The sequence below is a fragment of the Procambarus clarkii genome, chromosome 24 (assembly GCF_040958095.1).
Source record: "Procambarus clarkii isolate CNS0578487 chromosome 24, FALCON_Pclarkii_2.0, whole genome shotgun sequence".
Taxonomy (NCBI): Eukaryota; Metazoa; Arthropoda; class Malacostraca; order Decapoda; family Cambaridae; genus Procambarus; species Procambarus clarkii.
Genome location: NC_091173.1, coordinates 12,322,964 through 12,340,205, shown reverse-complemented (window position 1 = coordinate 12,340,205; position 17,242 = coordinate 12,322,964). Strand labels below are relative to the sequence as shown.

Below are 17,242 nucleotides of genomic sequence, written 5' to 3'. Positions count from 1 at the left end.
CCCCCACCAGCCTCCCAGGGCCAGCAGCCCCCACCAGCCTCCCAGGGCCAGCAGCCCCCACCAGCCTCCCATGGCCATCAGCCCCCCACTAGTCTTCCAGGGCCAGCAGCCCCCTCCAGCCTCCCAGGGCTATCAGCCCCCCACTAGTCTCCCAGGGCCAGCAGCCTCCCAGGGCCAGCAACCCCCACCAGCCTCCCAGGGCCATCAGCCCCCCACTAGTATCCCAGGGCCAGCAGCCTCCCAGGGCCATCAGCCCCCCACTAGTCTCCCAGGGCCAGCAGCCTCCCAGGGCCATCAGCCCCCCACTAGTCTCCCAGGGCCAGCAGCCTCCCAGGGCCAGCAGCCCCCTCCAGCCTCCCAGGGCCAGCAGCCCCCTCCAGCCTCCCAGGGCCAGCAGCCCCCCGACCATCCTCCCAGGGCCAGCAGCCCCCACCAGCCTCCCAGGGCCAGCAGCCCCCACCAGCCTCCCAGGGCCATCAGCCCCCCACTAGTCTCCCAGGGCCAGCAGCCCCCTCCAGCCTCCCAGGGCCATCAGCCCCCCACTAGTCTCCCAGGGCCAGTAGCCTCCCAGGGCCAGCAGCCCCCTCCAGCCTCCGAGGGCCATCAGCCCCCCCCACTAGTCTCCCAGGGCCAGCAGCCTCCCAGGGCCATCAGCCCCCCACTAGTCTCCCAGGGCCAGCAGCCTCCCAGGGCCAGCAGCCCCCTCCAGCCTCCCAGGGCCAGCAGCCCCCCGACCATCCTCCCAGGGCCAGCAGCCCCCCACCAGCCTTTCACCTAACTTACACATTAGTAACACAATATATACATAGTTGACGGCCCCGCCAGTCTCCTGGGGCCAGTAATTTTGACTATCCCACAATATCAACCTCACCAGGGTTGGTGAGGTAACCTCATAAGGTGGGGTTGTGGGGAGGGACCCCACCCGGGGTTGTGGGGAGGGACCCCACCCACCCCACCTTATCAAACACTGGTCGTAATAGGTTCAGTAGGTTGACAGTGTTGTGAGATCAAATATCGGGCTGACATGACTGATACATTTGTTCCAGTTTTGACTGTGTGTGACAGGCTTTGTGAAATTAATATTGGTATTACATATCACATAATATGTGAACCATCACATAATATGTGAACCATCACATATTATGTGATGGCTCACTTTATATTTTCCCCACACCCTCGAGGATGCCAACCTTGGCCCGTATTTATTTCACTGGGGAACCATTGGGCTGTAAACCGCGAGCTCTGGGATAAACCAAAGTTATCATCACTACTCCCATCAAAGGTCACGAAGCACGATGACAGAGGCAGACACGCACACACGCCCACATGGTAATTACAGCAAGGAAGTCCGCGTTTACTCACCTGTTGTAGGCCTCGAGGGCGTCTTCTTGTTGGTCTTGGGCGTCCAGCTGGAGGGCGGCCTTCAGACCCACGATCCAGTCGTCGACCCGTTTTTCCAGGCTCTCTACCTCCATTTGTAGTTGGGCTTCGCCCTGGACGGGTTGGTGGACGGTAGCGGATGTGGGCGAGGGACTGGCACTCTGGTGGAATTTGGAACTGTTCTCTCTGGACACTGACGAGACTATTCGTCCTAAAACAGATACCTTGCTTTTGTTTACAAAATTACCGACTTTGGCACCTGTTGACTTGGATTTTCTGGCCTCTGAAGGCCTGGTGGCGACTACTGGCGAGCCCTTGTTTCTTGCGACGGAGGATATATCTGCACGGTCTTTCGGTCGAGTTGATGCCGAGAGGTTGGTGACGGGTGTCGACTCGTAGTCAGCTGTGTCAGTGTCTGACTCCCGCAGTGTCGAAGTCGACGACCGCGATGATCTGGTAGAGGTGTGCAAACTTTGTGTGCTGCCGACGAGCCTGTGCTGCCGCTGTACTGCGGGTCGTCTTTGTAGCTGGTCGTTGTCTAGTGAAGTCTGCCTTCTGATGCTGAAGGATGGCGGGGCCGAGCTGTGACTGGGTTCCCGAGAGTCGTCCACCACCAGGGTGCCGGGAGCTGAGAGAGAAAGGGTCACTTCTTGGAAGTCGCGGCGTTTCATCCTTCCCCACGCCCACGCCCACACCCGCGCCACAGGGCTGGTGCACCCACCATGGCTGCCGCCCCTGCCACCGCCCACCTCTCTCCTAGTGTTGGCCACGCCGGGCCGCACTCGTCAGGTGCTGAAGGACCAAGAGCGGCCAGGTGAGGACAGCCTGGCTGACCACACCCGCGGCGCCCGGTTTCCTTCACCACAGCACTACAACACAACTCCAACAGTCTCCGCTTCCTCCTGCATGTACCGCCTCAACAAGCTCTTTTATCAATTATTAACTCATTAAACTTGTATTAAATGTATTTTAACAACCAGGATGCAGTCTATATAACTCTTGTTAATTGCAGAAGTATTGGTTCACGTGTTATGACAAACGAAACATATAATAAAATATTATAGTCCGTTTTACAGCAAATGTCTATACCAGGACTCAGCCCGGGAAATCCTCGTTCGTAAACCCAGTGTTCCGGATTGATACTCGCCGCACCACCGCACTAAGATCAGATCACCGTACACCCAGGCTTGGAGTATACTGAGGCAGAGGCTGCGAACAACTGTAAACTCACGAAATGTTCGGCGACGACAGGAACACTGTATACTGAATAGTGTAGCGGCCCCAAAGGTGGCATTCACTCAAGGCGGCGGTGGCAAGGCGTCTGTCACCCCTGCTGAGGGCTGCAGCTGCAGGAGCAATTGCTGACGTGCACGAGTGTGACCTGAGACATGGTCCGGCCGGCTGTGCTGCGGCCTGACTAGTGCAGGGTCCAAGCCGGCTGGCACGATATGCAAGGTGCGAGAGAGCTGGGATAAGGACACAAGGGATAGAGGAATGCGAACAAGGAGCAAAGATTTAGGCAACGGGAAGGACTGGGGGGTGTTTTGGTGTGAGAGTGAACGAGGCGACGCGAGCGAATTGGTGGCGAGGCAGGACTTGTGTGTGGCGAGGGGAGCCAGCAGGTGTGTGTGTGTGTGTGTGTGTGCTGCTGCGACACGGGGAGGCGAGGAGTGTGTTCCAACCAGGTAGACTGCTGGAGGCTTACTGGAGTCCAGCCTTCGCCGCCGCCCGCGCTCCCCTCTGACCTGCCACACGCCACCCTCTAATATTTCCCCCGCACCTTCGTTCACAACTACACTAACTTAAAACAATTTAACTAAACTTTGTCTTTGGTTTTCCCGTCAGTGAGTGGAGAATTGCTTAGTTGTCGTCTACGCCTAGGCTTTGGCGCCTCTATGATATATGAAGTGTTATACCCCCTGTCTGACAGTGTCGGGCGAAGTATTGTGAAAGGAGCTTGGAATAACTGCAGAACTGGATAAATATAACAAGGGGCCTCGAACCTAAACTTCGCGTAAGATTTGCACGATCGTTCGTCTCGTGTCTCAAACTATCGTTCATCTTGGTTTATTCATAACCTTCTTACGTCAATTTGATATTATTTAAAAAAAAAGACATTATTTCCCTTCATATGCATCTCCCTCTTCTTTTCAACCCCCCGAGAAAAGCGTGTTGTATGCCCTGACAAGAGTGCGACGAGCACAGGTGTAGGGAGAGGGGAAGGTGAGAGAGAGAGCGCTGATCCTACACCTGGTCCATCACAATTGTAAACACGATCCTAATTGAGGGCGTCGAGTGGCAGTTGCCTCGCCTCCTGGTGCTCAACTTTTCCCTCTCTCGCGCGCCCCGGCCTCCACTACTGGCAAAGTTTTTTCTTAATTTTCAATTAGCTTTATTATAAGAACCCCCTTCCTCATCTTGTGGGCGGTGGCTGAAAGGGTGCAGCACATAATTGGTTGAAGAGACTGGACCCCCCCCCCAAGTGTTCTACAAGCTAAACAATTTGTGCGTGGTACACCTACAGTCCAGTACGTGGGCCTGAACTGGTCACCTACAGTCCAGTACGTGGGGCTGAACTGGTCACCTACAGTCCAGTACGTGGGGGTGAACTAGTCACCTACAGTCCAGTACGTGGGGGTGAACTAGTCACCTACAGTCCAGTACGTGGGGGTGAACTGGTCACCTACAGTCCAGTACATAGGGGATACTGTACTGTAGATACCTGCTCTACATGGGGATGGAGATGTGGGGGATACCTGTTCTGTCATCTCATGCCCTGCTTACCTATCCAGCAGGCGGCGGGGGGGGGGTACCTATCCAGCAGGCGGGGGGGGGGGGATAGTCACGGCCCTGTCTCCGGGGGATACAAACGCAGTAAAACAACTCTTAACTTTGATTTATTAACTGCTAATTATTGCAAAATATATCAATCTTTTCTTTTGTGTTATTTACTATTGATGTACTTAATTGTCATTCAGTTTTGTATGTGTAGTATTATTTTATTTTTAGTACAAAGTATTCGGTCAGGCAATAGATTTTATTTTTCAAACGTGTGAAATACCATTATACCTTGCAAATACCTTGTAAATAATAAATACCTTGTAAATACCTTGTAAATAATAAATACCTTGTAAATAATAAATACCTTGTAAATACCTTGTAAATACCTTGTAAATAATAAATACCATGTAAATACCTTGTAAAGAAACCAAGCGGGCTTTATAAGTGTACGTAAAATACGTTATACGTAAAATATATTGAAAGTTCGACACATCATCCGAAGAAAGAAATGTGTAACCAGAAAGCGAGAATTTACTAGTCAGTAATAAAGCTTAACATAAGTTGTATAAAAAGGAATCTGTTAACAGCCGGATAACTCGATAATCCGTATCCCGACAAAATATAGGCATGGATCCTAGGCTAGTTACAGCTTCGATTGTCCGATGTAGTATGTAATGTCGGATACCTTTTATTTTTTGTTTGGCTACAGAGCTGTTAATTCTCCTTGAACTGTAACACACTAGTGTTGTGGTATGATAAATACGACGCTCTAACCTCACTGTATTGTGGCACAGCTGTATTCAATGTCATGTTCCACGTCTTTAATAATAATAATAATAATAATAATAATAATAATAATAATTTATTTAGGAACAGTACATACATAGTTGCAGCGTTACAGTACAAACATTCTGTTAGATTTAAAGATAGAGGTAGTACATACAATACCTAAAGCCACTAGTACGCATAGCGTTTCGGGCAAAGACCGAAAAACCTTATCATGAACAAAAAAAAACCTTATCATGAACAATCCAGTCCATCGTCAAAACAAAGGACTGTGAGGTTCTCAACGTGTAAGTCAAATATTAACTACAAAAACTCTACATAAATCAGTATTTGAACTTTTAGAGTCCACCTAATTCGAGGCTACGACACGACAAGTACATCATCGTTCACCCTGTAGTGTAAACACTCTAAATCACCGTAACCAAAACACCTTACCCAACCTAACCTAGACTTAACTATACATAAACTCACAATATATAATAATATTCATTTACATAGCAAAAAAGTTTTATTATACTGTATGGAAGGTTGATCCTGTCAGTTACTTGTCCGCTGAATAGGTAAAAAAAAAACTGCACTGACTTAGTAAAAACTAAGTCAGTATTTGACTTATTGCTTAGGCTGGAGGATGGGTTGGAAAAGTCGCATGTAGTCTTGATGCATCACTGAGGAGAGAATTATTATACGTATTACTGTCCAGGGTAGTGTTTTGATCCGTCTACTTTAATGATGGGTGGATTTGGAGTTTAAATTCCGAATTTAGAGCAAATTAAATTGTGTCCCGATGTAAACTGCATGTACCAGAACAGAGATTAATGTATTAGAGGGAAATGTAAACTGAGATATAAACAAGTGAGGTAAACTTAATGGAATCTGCTGTTCTTTTACACGGGATTAGGGGTATGTAAACTGGAAGAGACGCAAAGTAGTGAGGTAAACTGAATAAAGATTACTGGGAGTGAAAGTAGAAAAAAAATGATCCAGGGTTAGAGGAACTAAAAATAATGTGAAGAGTTCAAACTGGCTTGCTTAAAATGGGCTTTTTTAAGAGAGAGAGAGAGAGAGAGAGAGAGAGAGAGAGAGAGAGAGAGAGAGAGAGAGAGAGAGCGGAGAGAGAGAGAGAGCGGGGAGAGAGAGAGAGCGGGGAGAGAGAGAGAGCGGAGAGAGAGAGAGAGAGAGAGAGAGAGAGCGGAGAGAGAGAGAGAGCGGGGAGAGAGAGAGAGCGGGGAGAGAGAGAGAGCGGGGAGAGAGAGAGAGAGAGAGAGAGAGAGAGAGAGAGAGAGAGAGAGAGAGAGAGAGCGAGAGCGAGCCCAATAGTTTTCCAGCGGGGAACAAGGTAAAATAAAACTACTCGCGGTTCATTTAGCTAAGCAAGTAAAAATTTTGTGACGTTACACAATTTTTCTTTTTCTTTTACACAAAGTCATGTAGATATTTCAACAGTCTTTTTATATCACAAGTGATTCAAGTAGTGGCCCACAACAGTCTGTATTCAGGCAGTTTACATCTGCGGAGACAGTTACGCGGTTACTAATCTTGCTCCACACCCACCCAACTGGACGGCAACTTTACAGTCATGTGCAGGCTGCACCTACAATTTTTTTTTTATACCTGTCTTAAGATTTCTGGTAGTACATTATTATGAAAGAAGTACTTGCACATTTCTTAACACCATTACAATACAATACAATTTTATTTAGGTAAGGTACATACATACAATAAATATTTACAAGGATTGTTAACTTCTAGGTATAGCTAGTACATACAATGCCTAAAGCCACTATTACGCAAAGCGTTTCGAGCACCATTGATGCTGTTATCTTTGAATTCCAATATTTTTCCGCATTCAGATATATAATGACGCAAAATATGGGAATAGTTCTGCCGACAGAATTTATATTTAGTCAAGTCTACGTCAGCAGATGTTACAAACTTCCAGAGGTACTTGTTGTCGAGCCTAAGTCTAGCACAAGTATATCTAGAAGTCTGCTAACCTTATTGGATGATCCATAGGTCTTCTGTGATCTTGTAATTCCTCATGATCGAATTATTATATGCATTACCTTCAATGTTGAATACTCTATTGTAAATAGAAAGATATTGTAATGAAAAAAAAAAAATTGTAACTAGCCGTTATTATAATAATTATAAGGTGTGCAGGTTAGATGTACAGTAATTGTTTATGTAAAAATCTCTGCTGAGGTCTGATTTAAGATCTTTTGTGTCCTCTGTAATCCTTTTTTTGCGCTACCGCTCACAGGCTGAGTATAGGATGCACAACAAACTAGCCACCTCTTGCGGGAACAATCAGTGGTATTTAGTTCCACTAAGAGCTGCTACTTGATCTTTATTTTTTTTTTTGGGGGGGGGGGAGGAGAAACTTGAATTTCCATTGGAATTGTGTTGGGGTGAATGCAACCCCCCCCCCCCACAAAGGGTGCCGAGGGCGGCCATCCCCGCGCCGTGATCAACGCTGTATACCAATCAAGAAAACAAATGGCTGGTACATTCTCCAATCTCTCCCTGTCACGGAGGAGTTCCTCGGAATTTACAACACATATGTGAAGGTGGATCCTGTGGTACACGGGTCTACGTCCTCGACTCACAATTGAGGATTCCAGGTTCGATCTCCGCGTGGGACAAAGATGATTGGGAATGTTTCCTTTCACTTGATGCCTCTGTTCATTCTGGGAAAGTGGGATCTCTATAAGGCTAGGAGATTTTGTCCCCAATAGTGGGGAAATTGTTACATTTACGCAATTACCATTCATTATGGTAATTAACCATAAATAAAAGCACACCATACTACAACACCACTTCTCATCTCACCGCTCGTAACTTACTCTCCAACAAATCAGTTGTGCACGAAAATCTAAAATCTTCAACTTTTCCATGCTTAAGGAGAAACTTCCCACACGCCCTCAACGCAGAGATAACTCTCACTCTGCCCCATCCCCATCCTTCCCATGGTTAAGGAGGAACTACCCGGACTCTCTCGAGTTCTCCCGTAGCCTCGGGACTGGCTGGTCAGGATGTGCCCCTCGTCCGGTTTAACACAGGCCTAGTCCTAACATTGAGCCTTTAGCGTGCCCAATCGTTCAGGTGCAGCGGTACTAAGTGTGCGACACCTTGACTACCAACTGTTGTAGGTTGTGGATAGCTGGATTGTATAGAACTTCATGCAGACATTATTTGTGAGGCGGTATCTGGAGTCTACCCAGAGGTACAGTGGGACGGCACTGGGCCGCCTTGTGGTGTACCTGGCCCCACGCTCCCCTCGTGTGTAAAATAGTCCTTGGGCCCTCCTTCCCAGGGTCGTGGTTTGTGTGCGCGACTGGTGGTGTGTTTACATGAGGTGGGTGACAGTGTCCTAGCCTGGGCGAGTGGTGGAGCCCCGGGCAGCTACCCTGTGCTGCGCCTCCTGGCCCGTTGTTATGGCAACCGGGCTCAGTACCACCCTATCTTCTGTTGTGCTTGCTAATCCAAGTGATCTCCAAGCAATGGATCCTGAGCCCGCCGCCGAGGAATATGTTGATGCTCGAAGTGGGGTGCAGTCACCCGATGACCTGGAACCCGATGCTGATCTGGATAACGGAAATGAGTGGCATTTGCAACAATCAAGGAATGCGAGAAGAAAGTCTAAACTTGCAGACTCTGCTGATGGCGATGAGGACATTGGCAATGATGACAGAAACACCGGAACCCGTGTGAAGACGGTGGAGGTGGGCGGTGGTGGGCCCACCCAGCCAGTGGCCCGCCCACCCAAGCCTCCTATTGCTCCCCGCGCTGACTATGTGCGCCTGGCATTCCCAGCTGGAACATCCACCAACGATAAACTTAAATGGTTCGAACAACTTTCTACTAAGTTCTCCAAAACACTCCTCGATATAGTCCGACCTAGACCAACATCCCCTTACATCTTTGTGTCACGTAAGCAGGAAAATATCATCACTCAACTGGTTAAAGGTGAGATTGCTAATATTGTTTTCACCAGAGAAGACATCATCAATCGACCTAAAAAATTTAAGGAATATATTGTTACCAGTTTTCCCAAAGAGTATCCTCTTGATAGAGCTTATACCCTTGACGGGGTCTACAAGGCAAGACGGATATATAAGGATGGTCATCCTCTCAACAGGATCATCATTGTTTGGAATGGCGGTGACCCTCCCCCTGAACATTACACCTTTTTTGGACATTTCATCCCATCAAGTCCTATAAAATCTTGGGTATCCCCCCCTGTTGTTTGTTATAAGTGCCATGGTACTCATCATATCTCTAGGTACTGTCAACATGACCCTGTGTGTGGGCTCTGTGCTGAACAGCACCAAACAAGGGAGTGTCCTCACAGGGACCCCCCTACCCTTGAGGATGGGGAGGAAGCCTCTCCTCTGGTCCGGAAGTGTCCCAGGTGTAAGCGTCAAGGTGTAGATGTTTGGCATCCTGGCTGCCCTCGACGCCCCGCCCTCTCTACCATGAGCAGGACGCCGGAGGCGTCTGGTCCAGCTGCAGGAGGCACCCAGCTGGAAGCTCCTAATGTCACCTCTAGTAAGCAGTTTCCAACCCTCGATGGGCTAAGGCAAACAAGCAAAGATACAGAAGAAATTAACTGGTTAAAAAATAAAATTATGGATTTGGAAGCTAAAATACAAACATTAGTGATGAATCTGCCCGGTGATAGTGAAGTGAATCATGCTAGCGATAGTGATCAAGTAAATTCTCCCAGCACCAGTAGTGATGCGAGTGGTAATGTTGCAGCTGCTGAGGCTACTTCACCTGTCTCTACGGAACGTGAGTGTCAAATCCCCGTGAGGAATGGTGTTAGAGTAGTCATTGATCCCTCACTGGCACCCCAACTAGATCGTCAAGACACCCTTGACTTGCTTAAACATAAAGACTTTAGAACACCAACTCCTACTCAGGTTAAACGCCTCCTAAACAAAAGTACTCAGGACACACGGAACAAAATTACTTATGTTCTCCAAATGTTTTACGAACTTAAATGTTACCTTAATTCCCTTGACACTTAACCATGGCTCATCAAACAAAAACAATTAAGTTTCTTTCTTGGAATATTCGAAGTGTTTATCTTCGGATAAATGACGTAATCTTGTATGCTAAAATGAGAGACGTAGATGTGATCTGTTTACAGGAACCATATACGACCACAACTATCAAGAAGGTCCCACCTAGGATACCTGGGTATATAGCATACAACAACAGTATTGGAACTGGTTTACTAACGTATATTAAGAGTGGATTAATCTGTAAACTAATTAAAAATCATAGGAGTGATAGTATACATTATCAAAAATTCAAATTGCAAACTGCAAATAGCCATTTCCTACTGTATAACATATATGGACGATGTAATGTACTTAAAGCAGACCTGCTACCGAAACCTACAGGTAACACAGCTATGTTATGTATGGGTGACTTTAATGCTCGTCACACTGCTCTTGGTGACGTTCAGTGTAACAATAATGGAAGGGTCTTCTTGAAATACCTTAATGATCATAATATTACTGTGTATGATACTGATAAACAGACCCATTTATTGGGGGGTAGACTGGATTATGTGATTGGATACAGCCTAGTAGATAGCAACGTCAACGTTAAGCTCATCCCAGAACTAGTAAGTGATCATTTTGCAATATATTGTGAATACAATGTGGCGGATATTAGGTCCAATCCTCATCCTAGAGTTAAAATTAACATTCCAGACAATCTTAAACAGCACTTTAAGGCTTATGTACATAAGTGGTACACTGAGTATACACCTGTATCAGTGGACCACTTTTACAATGATCTTGTCAGTATCATTACCAGTTATTATGATACCTGGGTTAAATCAAGGAAAAAAAAGAACACTCGTTCTTCCTCATGGACAGAGGATCCTATTATTATTGCAGAGCGAGCTAAAGTGCTTCAGCTTGCTGACTCTTATAAACGAGACAAAACAGCTGACAATTTACTTGCATTCCTTAATGCCAACAGAGATTTTCGCGAGCTTAAGGGTCAAGTTAAGAACACATATTGGGAACAATTCCTACAAGGTATCAATAGAACTACAACATTATCAGAAATGTGGAACAAAATTAAAAACATTACCAAACCTTCAGCCCCAGTTCAGCTTCATCATACTCCTGCAGAATATGCTGACATGCTCCTAGCTCAATGGTCTAGTGTCTCACAAATTTCTTCCTTACCCCCAGATATACAGCAGCATTTAAGACATACCAACATTAACAGAAACTTTAATATTGAAATAGCACGCTCCTCACCAGATTTAACGGATCAGTTTCCTATAACCCCCTTTGAATTAACATCAGCATTAGGAAAACCTAGGCAAACTGCCCCTGGTGAGGATGGTATAACTTATAACATCTTGAGCTTACTGAATGATGTCCCTAGCCACCCTCTGCTTGACCTCTATCAAATGAGTCTCTCACAAGGTATCTTGCCAAAGAAATGGACACAAAGTCTCATAATACCAATTCCTAAACCTAACTCTCAAAAATTCAGACCCATTTCCCTTACATCTTGCATGTGTAAAGTCTTGGAGAGAATTGTTCTCAATCGTGTCATGTTTCAGGTCAAAGAAAAACTGGCCCCAAACCTATATGGGTTCATGCCCAAGTGTAGCACACAAACATGCTTTGCTGAATACTTTGTAAACTCCCAGGATGGGACACAGGCAGCCTTTATTGACCTAAAGTCAGCTTTCGATGTAGCGAATGGCGAAATAATATTAGAGCAACTTGCTGAATTTGGAATCAAAGGTAATCTTCTGAGTTGGATAAAGAGCTACCTATCCAACAGGCGTGCTAGTGTCCTATTTAAAGGAGTTAAAAGTACAAGAACAGATGCATTCGAACTAGGCACACCTCAAGGCGGTGTCCTAAGCCCTATGCTCTTCAATATACTTATGCACAAACTTATCCATGACATACCTGTACAACCTACGGAAACAGTTATATGTTATGCTGATGATATTTGTATTATGGCACACAGTAAACCAAGGCTACAAATGTTACTTGATGCATTCTCCAAGAAAGTAGTAGAATGTGGCCTCATAATCTCTGTTGATAAAACAAGGGTTCTTATTCCCCATTCTCTTCATGCTAACTATACTATTAATGGAGTGCCCGTGGAGACTTGTGAGTCTTATAAATATCTTGGAGTCGAGGTTAATGATACAAATCTCATCAGCAACCTGCGTAAAAAACTTGTTGAGCGTCTTAAACCTCTCAGAACTCTTGTTGGCAAAGGATTTGGCATTAACATAAAATATGCTCGTAGTTTTTATATTGCCTTTATACGATCTGTTGTTGATTATTATGCCTTGCATCTTCTTAATTTTTCTCCTAAACAATTACAAGGCCTAGATGTAGTACAGAATGATGCCATGCGCATCATCCTGGGTTGTCCTAGAACTGTCAGAATTGTTAACATGAGAAAGGAACTAAACTTACCTTCCATTTACGAAAGAATAGTTCTACTTAGTACTATGTTTTGCGCCAAAACTTTGAAAAATAATGGTCCCCCCAGCTCTATTCAAATTAAATTGAGATCCATTCTAAACAATTCTGACTGTTCCCTCAATCCGCCGCAAAAAGCTCCCTACAGTGTGTGGCTCAGTTGTTGTGTCTATAATCTTCAGAAACTGAATGTATCTCTTAACCCTGATAAAACTGTTCACTATATTCCCCCTTGGAAAGATGTGGAGGTCTCTCTGCATTATACTCCCATCAGTGTAAAACAAATGTATAACACTGACATTTTGAGATGTATAACATTAGAAGCTATTGACAGTCATCTTCAAATTCTCAAACCGACTGAATCCTATGCCTTTACTGATGGCTCTGTGCAGTTAGGCACTGGTAGAACAGGTTGTGCATGTGCAGTGTATAAAGGGAATGAAATGATCATGACTAGTACACAGAGATTGAACAACTGGGCAAGCACGACACAGACCGAGCTATTGGGTATTTATCTAGCCACTGAATACCTTAAGCTCAATGGTGGTGGAGTTATTTTCTGTGACTCTAAAAGTGCTCTGCAGTCCTTAAATAACCCATCACAATGTATGTCGGAAGTAGCTTGTAATATTAAATGGAATGTAATTTTTGCCAATGATAATAATTCTTGTATAAAATTTGTGTGGATCCCATCCCATGTTGGAGTTGAAAAACATGACTTTGTAGATCAATTGGCCAATGAGGCTTGCAGGAAAGAAAACATTGATTATGATTTTGGACTATCTAATGCAGTTATTAGAAACATACAAATTAAAGAAATTAATTCAGATTTAGAAGAACTAAGAAATGCACAGAGACCTGAAAGCTGCAGTATTAAAAGTTATGACAAGTTCTGTAATAATAGGTATTTGTATGGTCAGCACAGTAACCGGACCAGGCAATGTGATGTAGTAATCGCGCGAATTCGCCTTGGCTATAGACACATCTGGCAGGTTAGTGAGGCTGAGCCACTACCAGAATATTCAGATTGTAAACTCTGTGATAAACCTTTAATGCATTCACTAGAACACTATATTGATGAATGTGAAACCGTAAAGGACTTTAGACCTCCTGGCCTATTGTACCACCAACTGTGTAACTATTTTATTGACTCAGGTGTTCTGGACGACATCCTAACAATTTACCCAAAATTTGCTTGTCCATTTTAAAGAATGAAGAACAATTTCTACTTATATTCTAAGCTGTATCACTTATAAACCCATCCCTGCACTTGTGTGGCAGTGCACAATAGAAAGTTGTTTCCACATATCCACACATTAAAACATTGATTGTAACCGTGATATATATGTGCTTCAGCCTACAGTTTAGGCCTATTGTCTTATGTATGACCCTCTGTCCTGCGTGACAGTGAATACTAGCATTAACCTCAATTTAATAAGACTATCAAAATCCTCAGATTAGGCAAAATTGTAATTAATTTTGTCAATAAAGATGTTAATAAAAAAATACCCGGACTCTCAACATACAGATAACTCTCACTCCGCGCCCCCCCCCCCTCCCCTCCCTATAATTAAGGAGGAACGTCCCATTCCCTAAACTCAGAGAGAGCTCTCACTCGCTCCTCCATACCATCAACACGGGACCCTTCCACTCTCCACCATAGATTTATGCACACCCTCACCACCTTTGTCTCTAGTGGTAGAAACTCGCAGCAACTTGAGGCCAATACATCCTGAAGCTCACGTCATCGCGCACGGAGAAGGAAGGAAATGTTCGCAGCAAAAAACTAATGATCAAATAACAATTTCTCTTAAAAAATAAAAATAAATCCTTAACATGAAAGCCAAGAAAACTTGGTTATTCCCATTAATAGCAACGGAGACTATTAAAGACCTGAGAAAATAGCGAAAGTTGGCCTTCCCATGGAAAGTTTCAAATACCTGTAAGCCTATTTCCCATGCACATGGGTATCCAAGCCTAATGCGGTGCTAGTGCACTTCTCTTCTATCATTACCTTTCATCAAAATAAGTTGGTCGAATTCTTGTATAAGCCTGAAGCTGCTGTGTTGTAGTCACTGTGCATCTGCACTGCTCTATCCGATTATAAAGCACGATATAGAGCAGAGCTCATAGACAAATGTAGTAAGATCAGTTTCAAACTCACCTGACCTGTGCATGACACTGTTTTATGGTGTTGGATATTTATCTGTGTAAGCATTCCATACATTACGGCGCCTAGAGACATCTTCAGTAGTGCTCGTGATCCTTATGGCCACGGGTTGTATTTTTTCTAATTTTACCCCAAAATTCATAAAACTTATCTGGAAGGGCTTTCAATAACTTTTCAGCTCGCAATATTATCTTTCTCTTCTTAATAGCCTGACGATATTGTATGTGTATCCTCGTGCGTCGTCTGGTCTGGGGCACCCTGCATCTTTCCATAGGCTATGCCAGAAGGATTTATTTTGGAACTCCCTAACGTAATCATTCTAACTAGACATTCCTCATATCATGCGTGTTTAAAGCCCACCTTTCCCCTTGACACCTAACTACAACTGATACAACGAATGTAAAAAGTCATTGAAACGGTTCTAGTGTAACTTACACCGAAGATTCGTTTAAGCAATTGCATTATTTGGGATTTTAATGTTATCAATGTCACCGTTAAGCAGCAACAGTGGCCTTCACCCGGTTTAGGTGTGTTCTAGGGAGAAGGATGGCATCGCTGGCAGCAGCATGTGAGACGTATTTACCTGATTTTACCTTAAGGCTTCCATCTATAGTGGTCCACAAGGTGGCAATGTTTGATATTGCCACCTTTCTTTACAAGAAAGAAAGACTGCTACCAAAATAAATAAATAAATATATATATATATATATATATATATATATATATATATATATATATATATATATATATAATGTTTACAGTCAAGTACCCATATACAATCGGTACCATGTATGTATGTTTACAGTCTATTACAACCAATGAATATTTTGTTATAAACATTATTATTATTATTATTATTATTATTATTATTATTATTATTATTATTATAATAATATTATTATTATTATTATTATTATTATTATATACATAAATCACTCTAACGTGATATATAAATGAAAAAATAAGTGATTTAATTGCTTCAGCGGCCGGGATTTTCTTGGTCACGGGTTCGATTCACTTCTGAGCTCCAGTTCATTTTATTATTATTATTATTATTATTATTATTATTATTATTATTAAAACATATTTCAAGCCCGGTCCGTGAAGGACAGGAGCAAATTAATATATGCTGGATAGCATTGTAACTGAGTTTTAACATTTGTGGAACATTAGTTAAATAACGTAAGTGGTTCTAAAACCAGAAAATTAGTCAAATAACAAGACAAAGTGGTTCGAATACCGGAATATATCATGCAAATTAGCCTCAAACGGCACCTGCCACAGTACAACCCTGCCATCACACACCTCTTGTTCCTGAAAGCTGAAGCCTTGAGTTTCGTAAACAAGATCACTGAGGATGCAGACAAGTACGTCTTACTCTTGCAAATCCTCTACAAGGTCGCACTCCTCAAGAACCAGTATTGAAGAATAGTGCCTTTATACGGCAACTTTTTCTCCTATCTGCAAATAATTAGCAATTTGAATTAATAATGAGATAAGTGGCTTGACGTCGCCCACAGCTGCTTTGGTTAAGATTTTTATGCTTAAGCCAAGCTTTATAATTCAGTGTGCATTTTGTGCATGAACAAGTTGATCCTGGTGATGAGGTTGTAGGAGCATAGCGTGCAGAGTGAGCCTCGCTACCAACCTGCACAAGTCCACCTTTCTAACCAACAGTTTTCTTTGGTAACAGCGGCTTAATTACCTGTTGGCGGTGTACAATTATATCAAACTGTTTACAAACATATTTACCACATTATTACTTTTTTCTTCGTGATCAAAGTTAATTAAATGATCGCATAATGATATTTACTAAGAAAAAAAATATAATTATTACTGAAACAATGTTACCGCGTTTAGAGGCGGACGGAAGGCTCGAACCCGCCACCCCGGGCAGACGTTGAGACCCTCGCCGCGCGCCACACTTACTATAAAATATTAAAATTGAGCCTAATTGTTTGATCCAGCGTGGCATTAGTCGAGAGAATATTGATGATGGCGCGTCTGCGGCCAAAAATGTGGAACGCTTCACGATTTTGCGTGTCATCCTTGCGCAGGGGCCATGCTAATCTTCTCTGTATCGTTCCAATTTTAGTATATGTACTGCCGAAGCGAGTACACTGATGGTGGGACCGGGAACCACCAGGTGATTGTTGAGGCTCCGTCCATATGCTGCCGTTCCCTCTCCCTCTCTCACCTTCCCTTCCCTCTCCCTTTACTCTCAATACATTGATTGATTGATAAAGATTAAGCCACCCAAGAGGTGACACGAGCATGAATAGCCTGTAACTCTATACATTCTCATATACATAGCGCGCATATGCATATGCACAGTATATACATATCATTATGTATACTTTTTTTTTTAGATATATACAAGAGTTGTTACATTCTTGTACAGCCACTAGTACGCGTAGCGTTTCGGGCAGGTCCCTGGAATACGATCCCCGCCGCGAAGAATCGTTACTGTCTCAGACCCTGTTGGATTATAACCAGTCTGTCAATCGGGTCAACCCAAGTGTTGCGTTTCCATGCGTTTCCAAAAGGGTCGCCCATGTTGGAATCGGTGAACGCCCTAGTAATATTGTTGAAAACATCTTAATAACTTATTAAACCAAAGGTCTTTTTATGTCAGAAGAACGGC

At 43.9% G+C, this 17,242-nt stretch overlaps 1 protein-coding gene and 1 non-coding gene across 2 annotated transcripts in view; both read right to left on the bottom strand.

Annotated features, from left to right (window-relative positions):
• Nucleotides 1-3,148, bottom strand: part of LOC123761743 (uncharacterized) — a 135,373-nt gene extending 132,225 nt beyond the window's left edge. Inside the window, exon 1 of the mRNA XM_045747916.2 lies at nucleotides 1,363-3,148. Coding sequence (XP_045603872.2) covers nucleotides 1,363-2,051 — 689 coding nt within the window. The 5' untranslated portion in view covers nucleotides 2,052-3,148. The remainder of the gene's footprint in view (nucleotides 1-1,362) is intronic.
• Nucleotides 3,149-16,610: 13,462 nt separating this feature from the next.
• LOC123761888 (U6 spliceosomal RNA) lies at nucleotides 16,611-16,717 on the bottom strand. The gene has a single exon (XR_006773278.1). It is a non-coding gene; the product is annotated as a U6 spliceosomal RNA (small nuclear RNA).
• Between the last annotated feature and the right edge of the window lie 525 nt (nucleotides 16,718-17,242).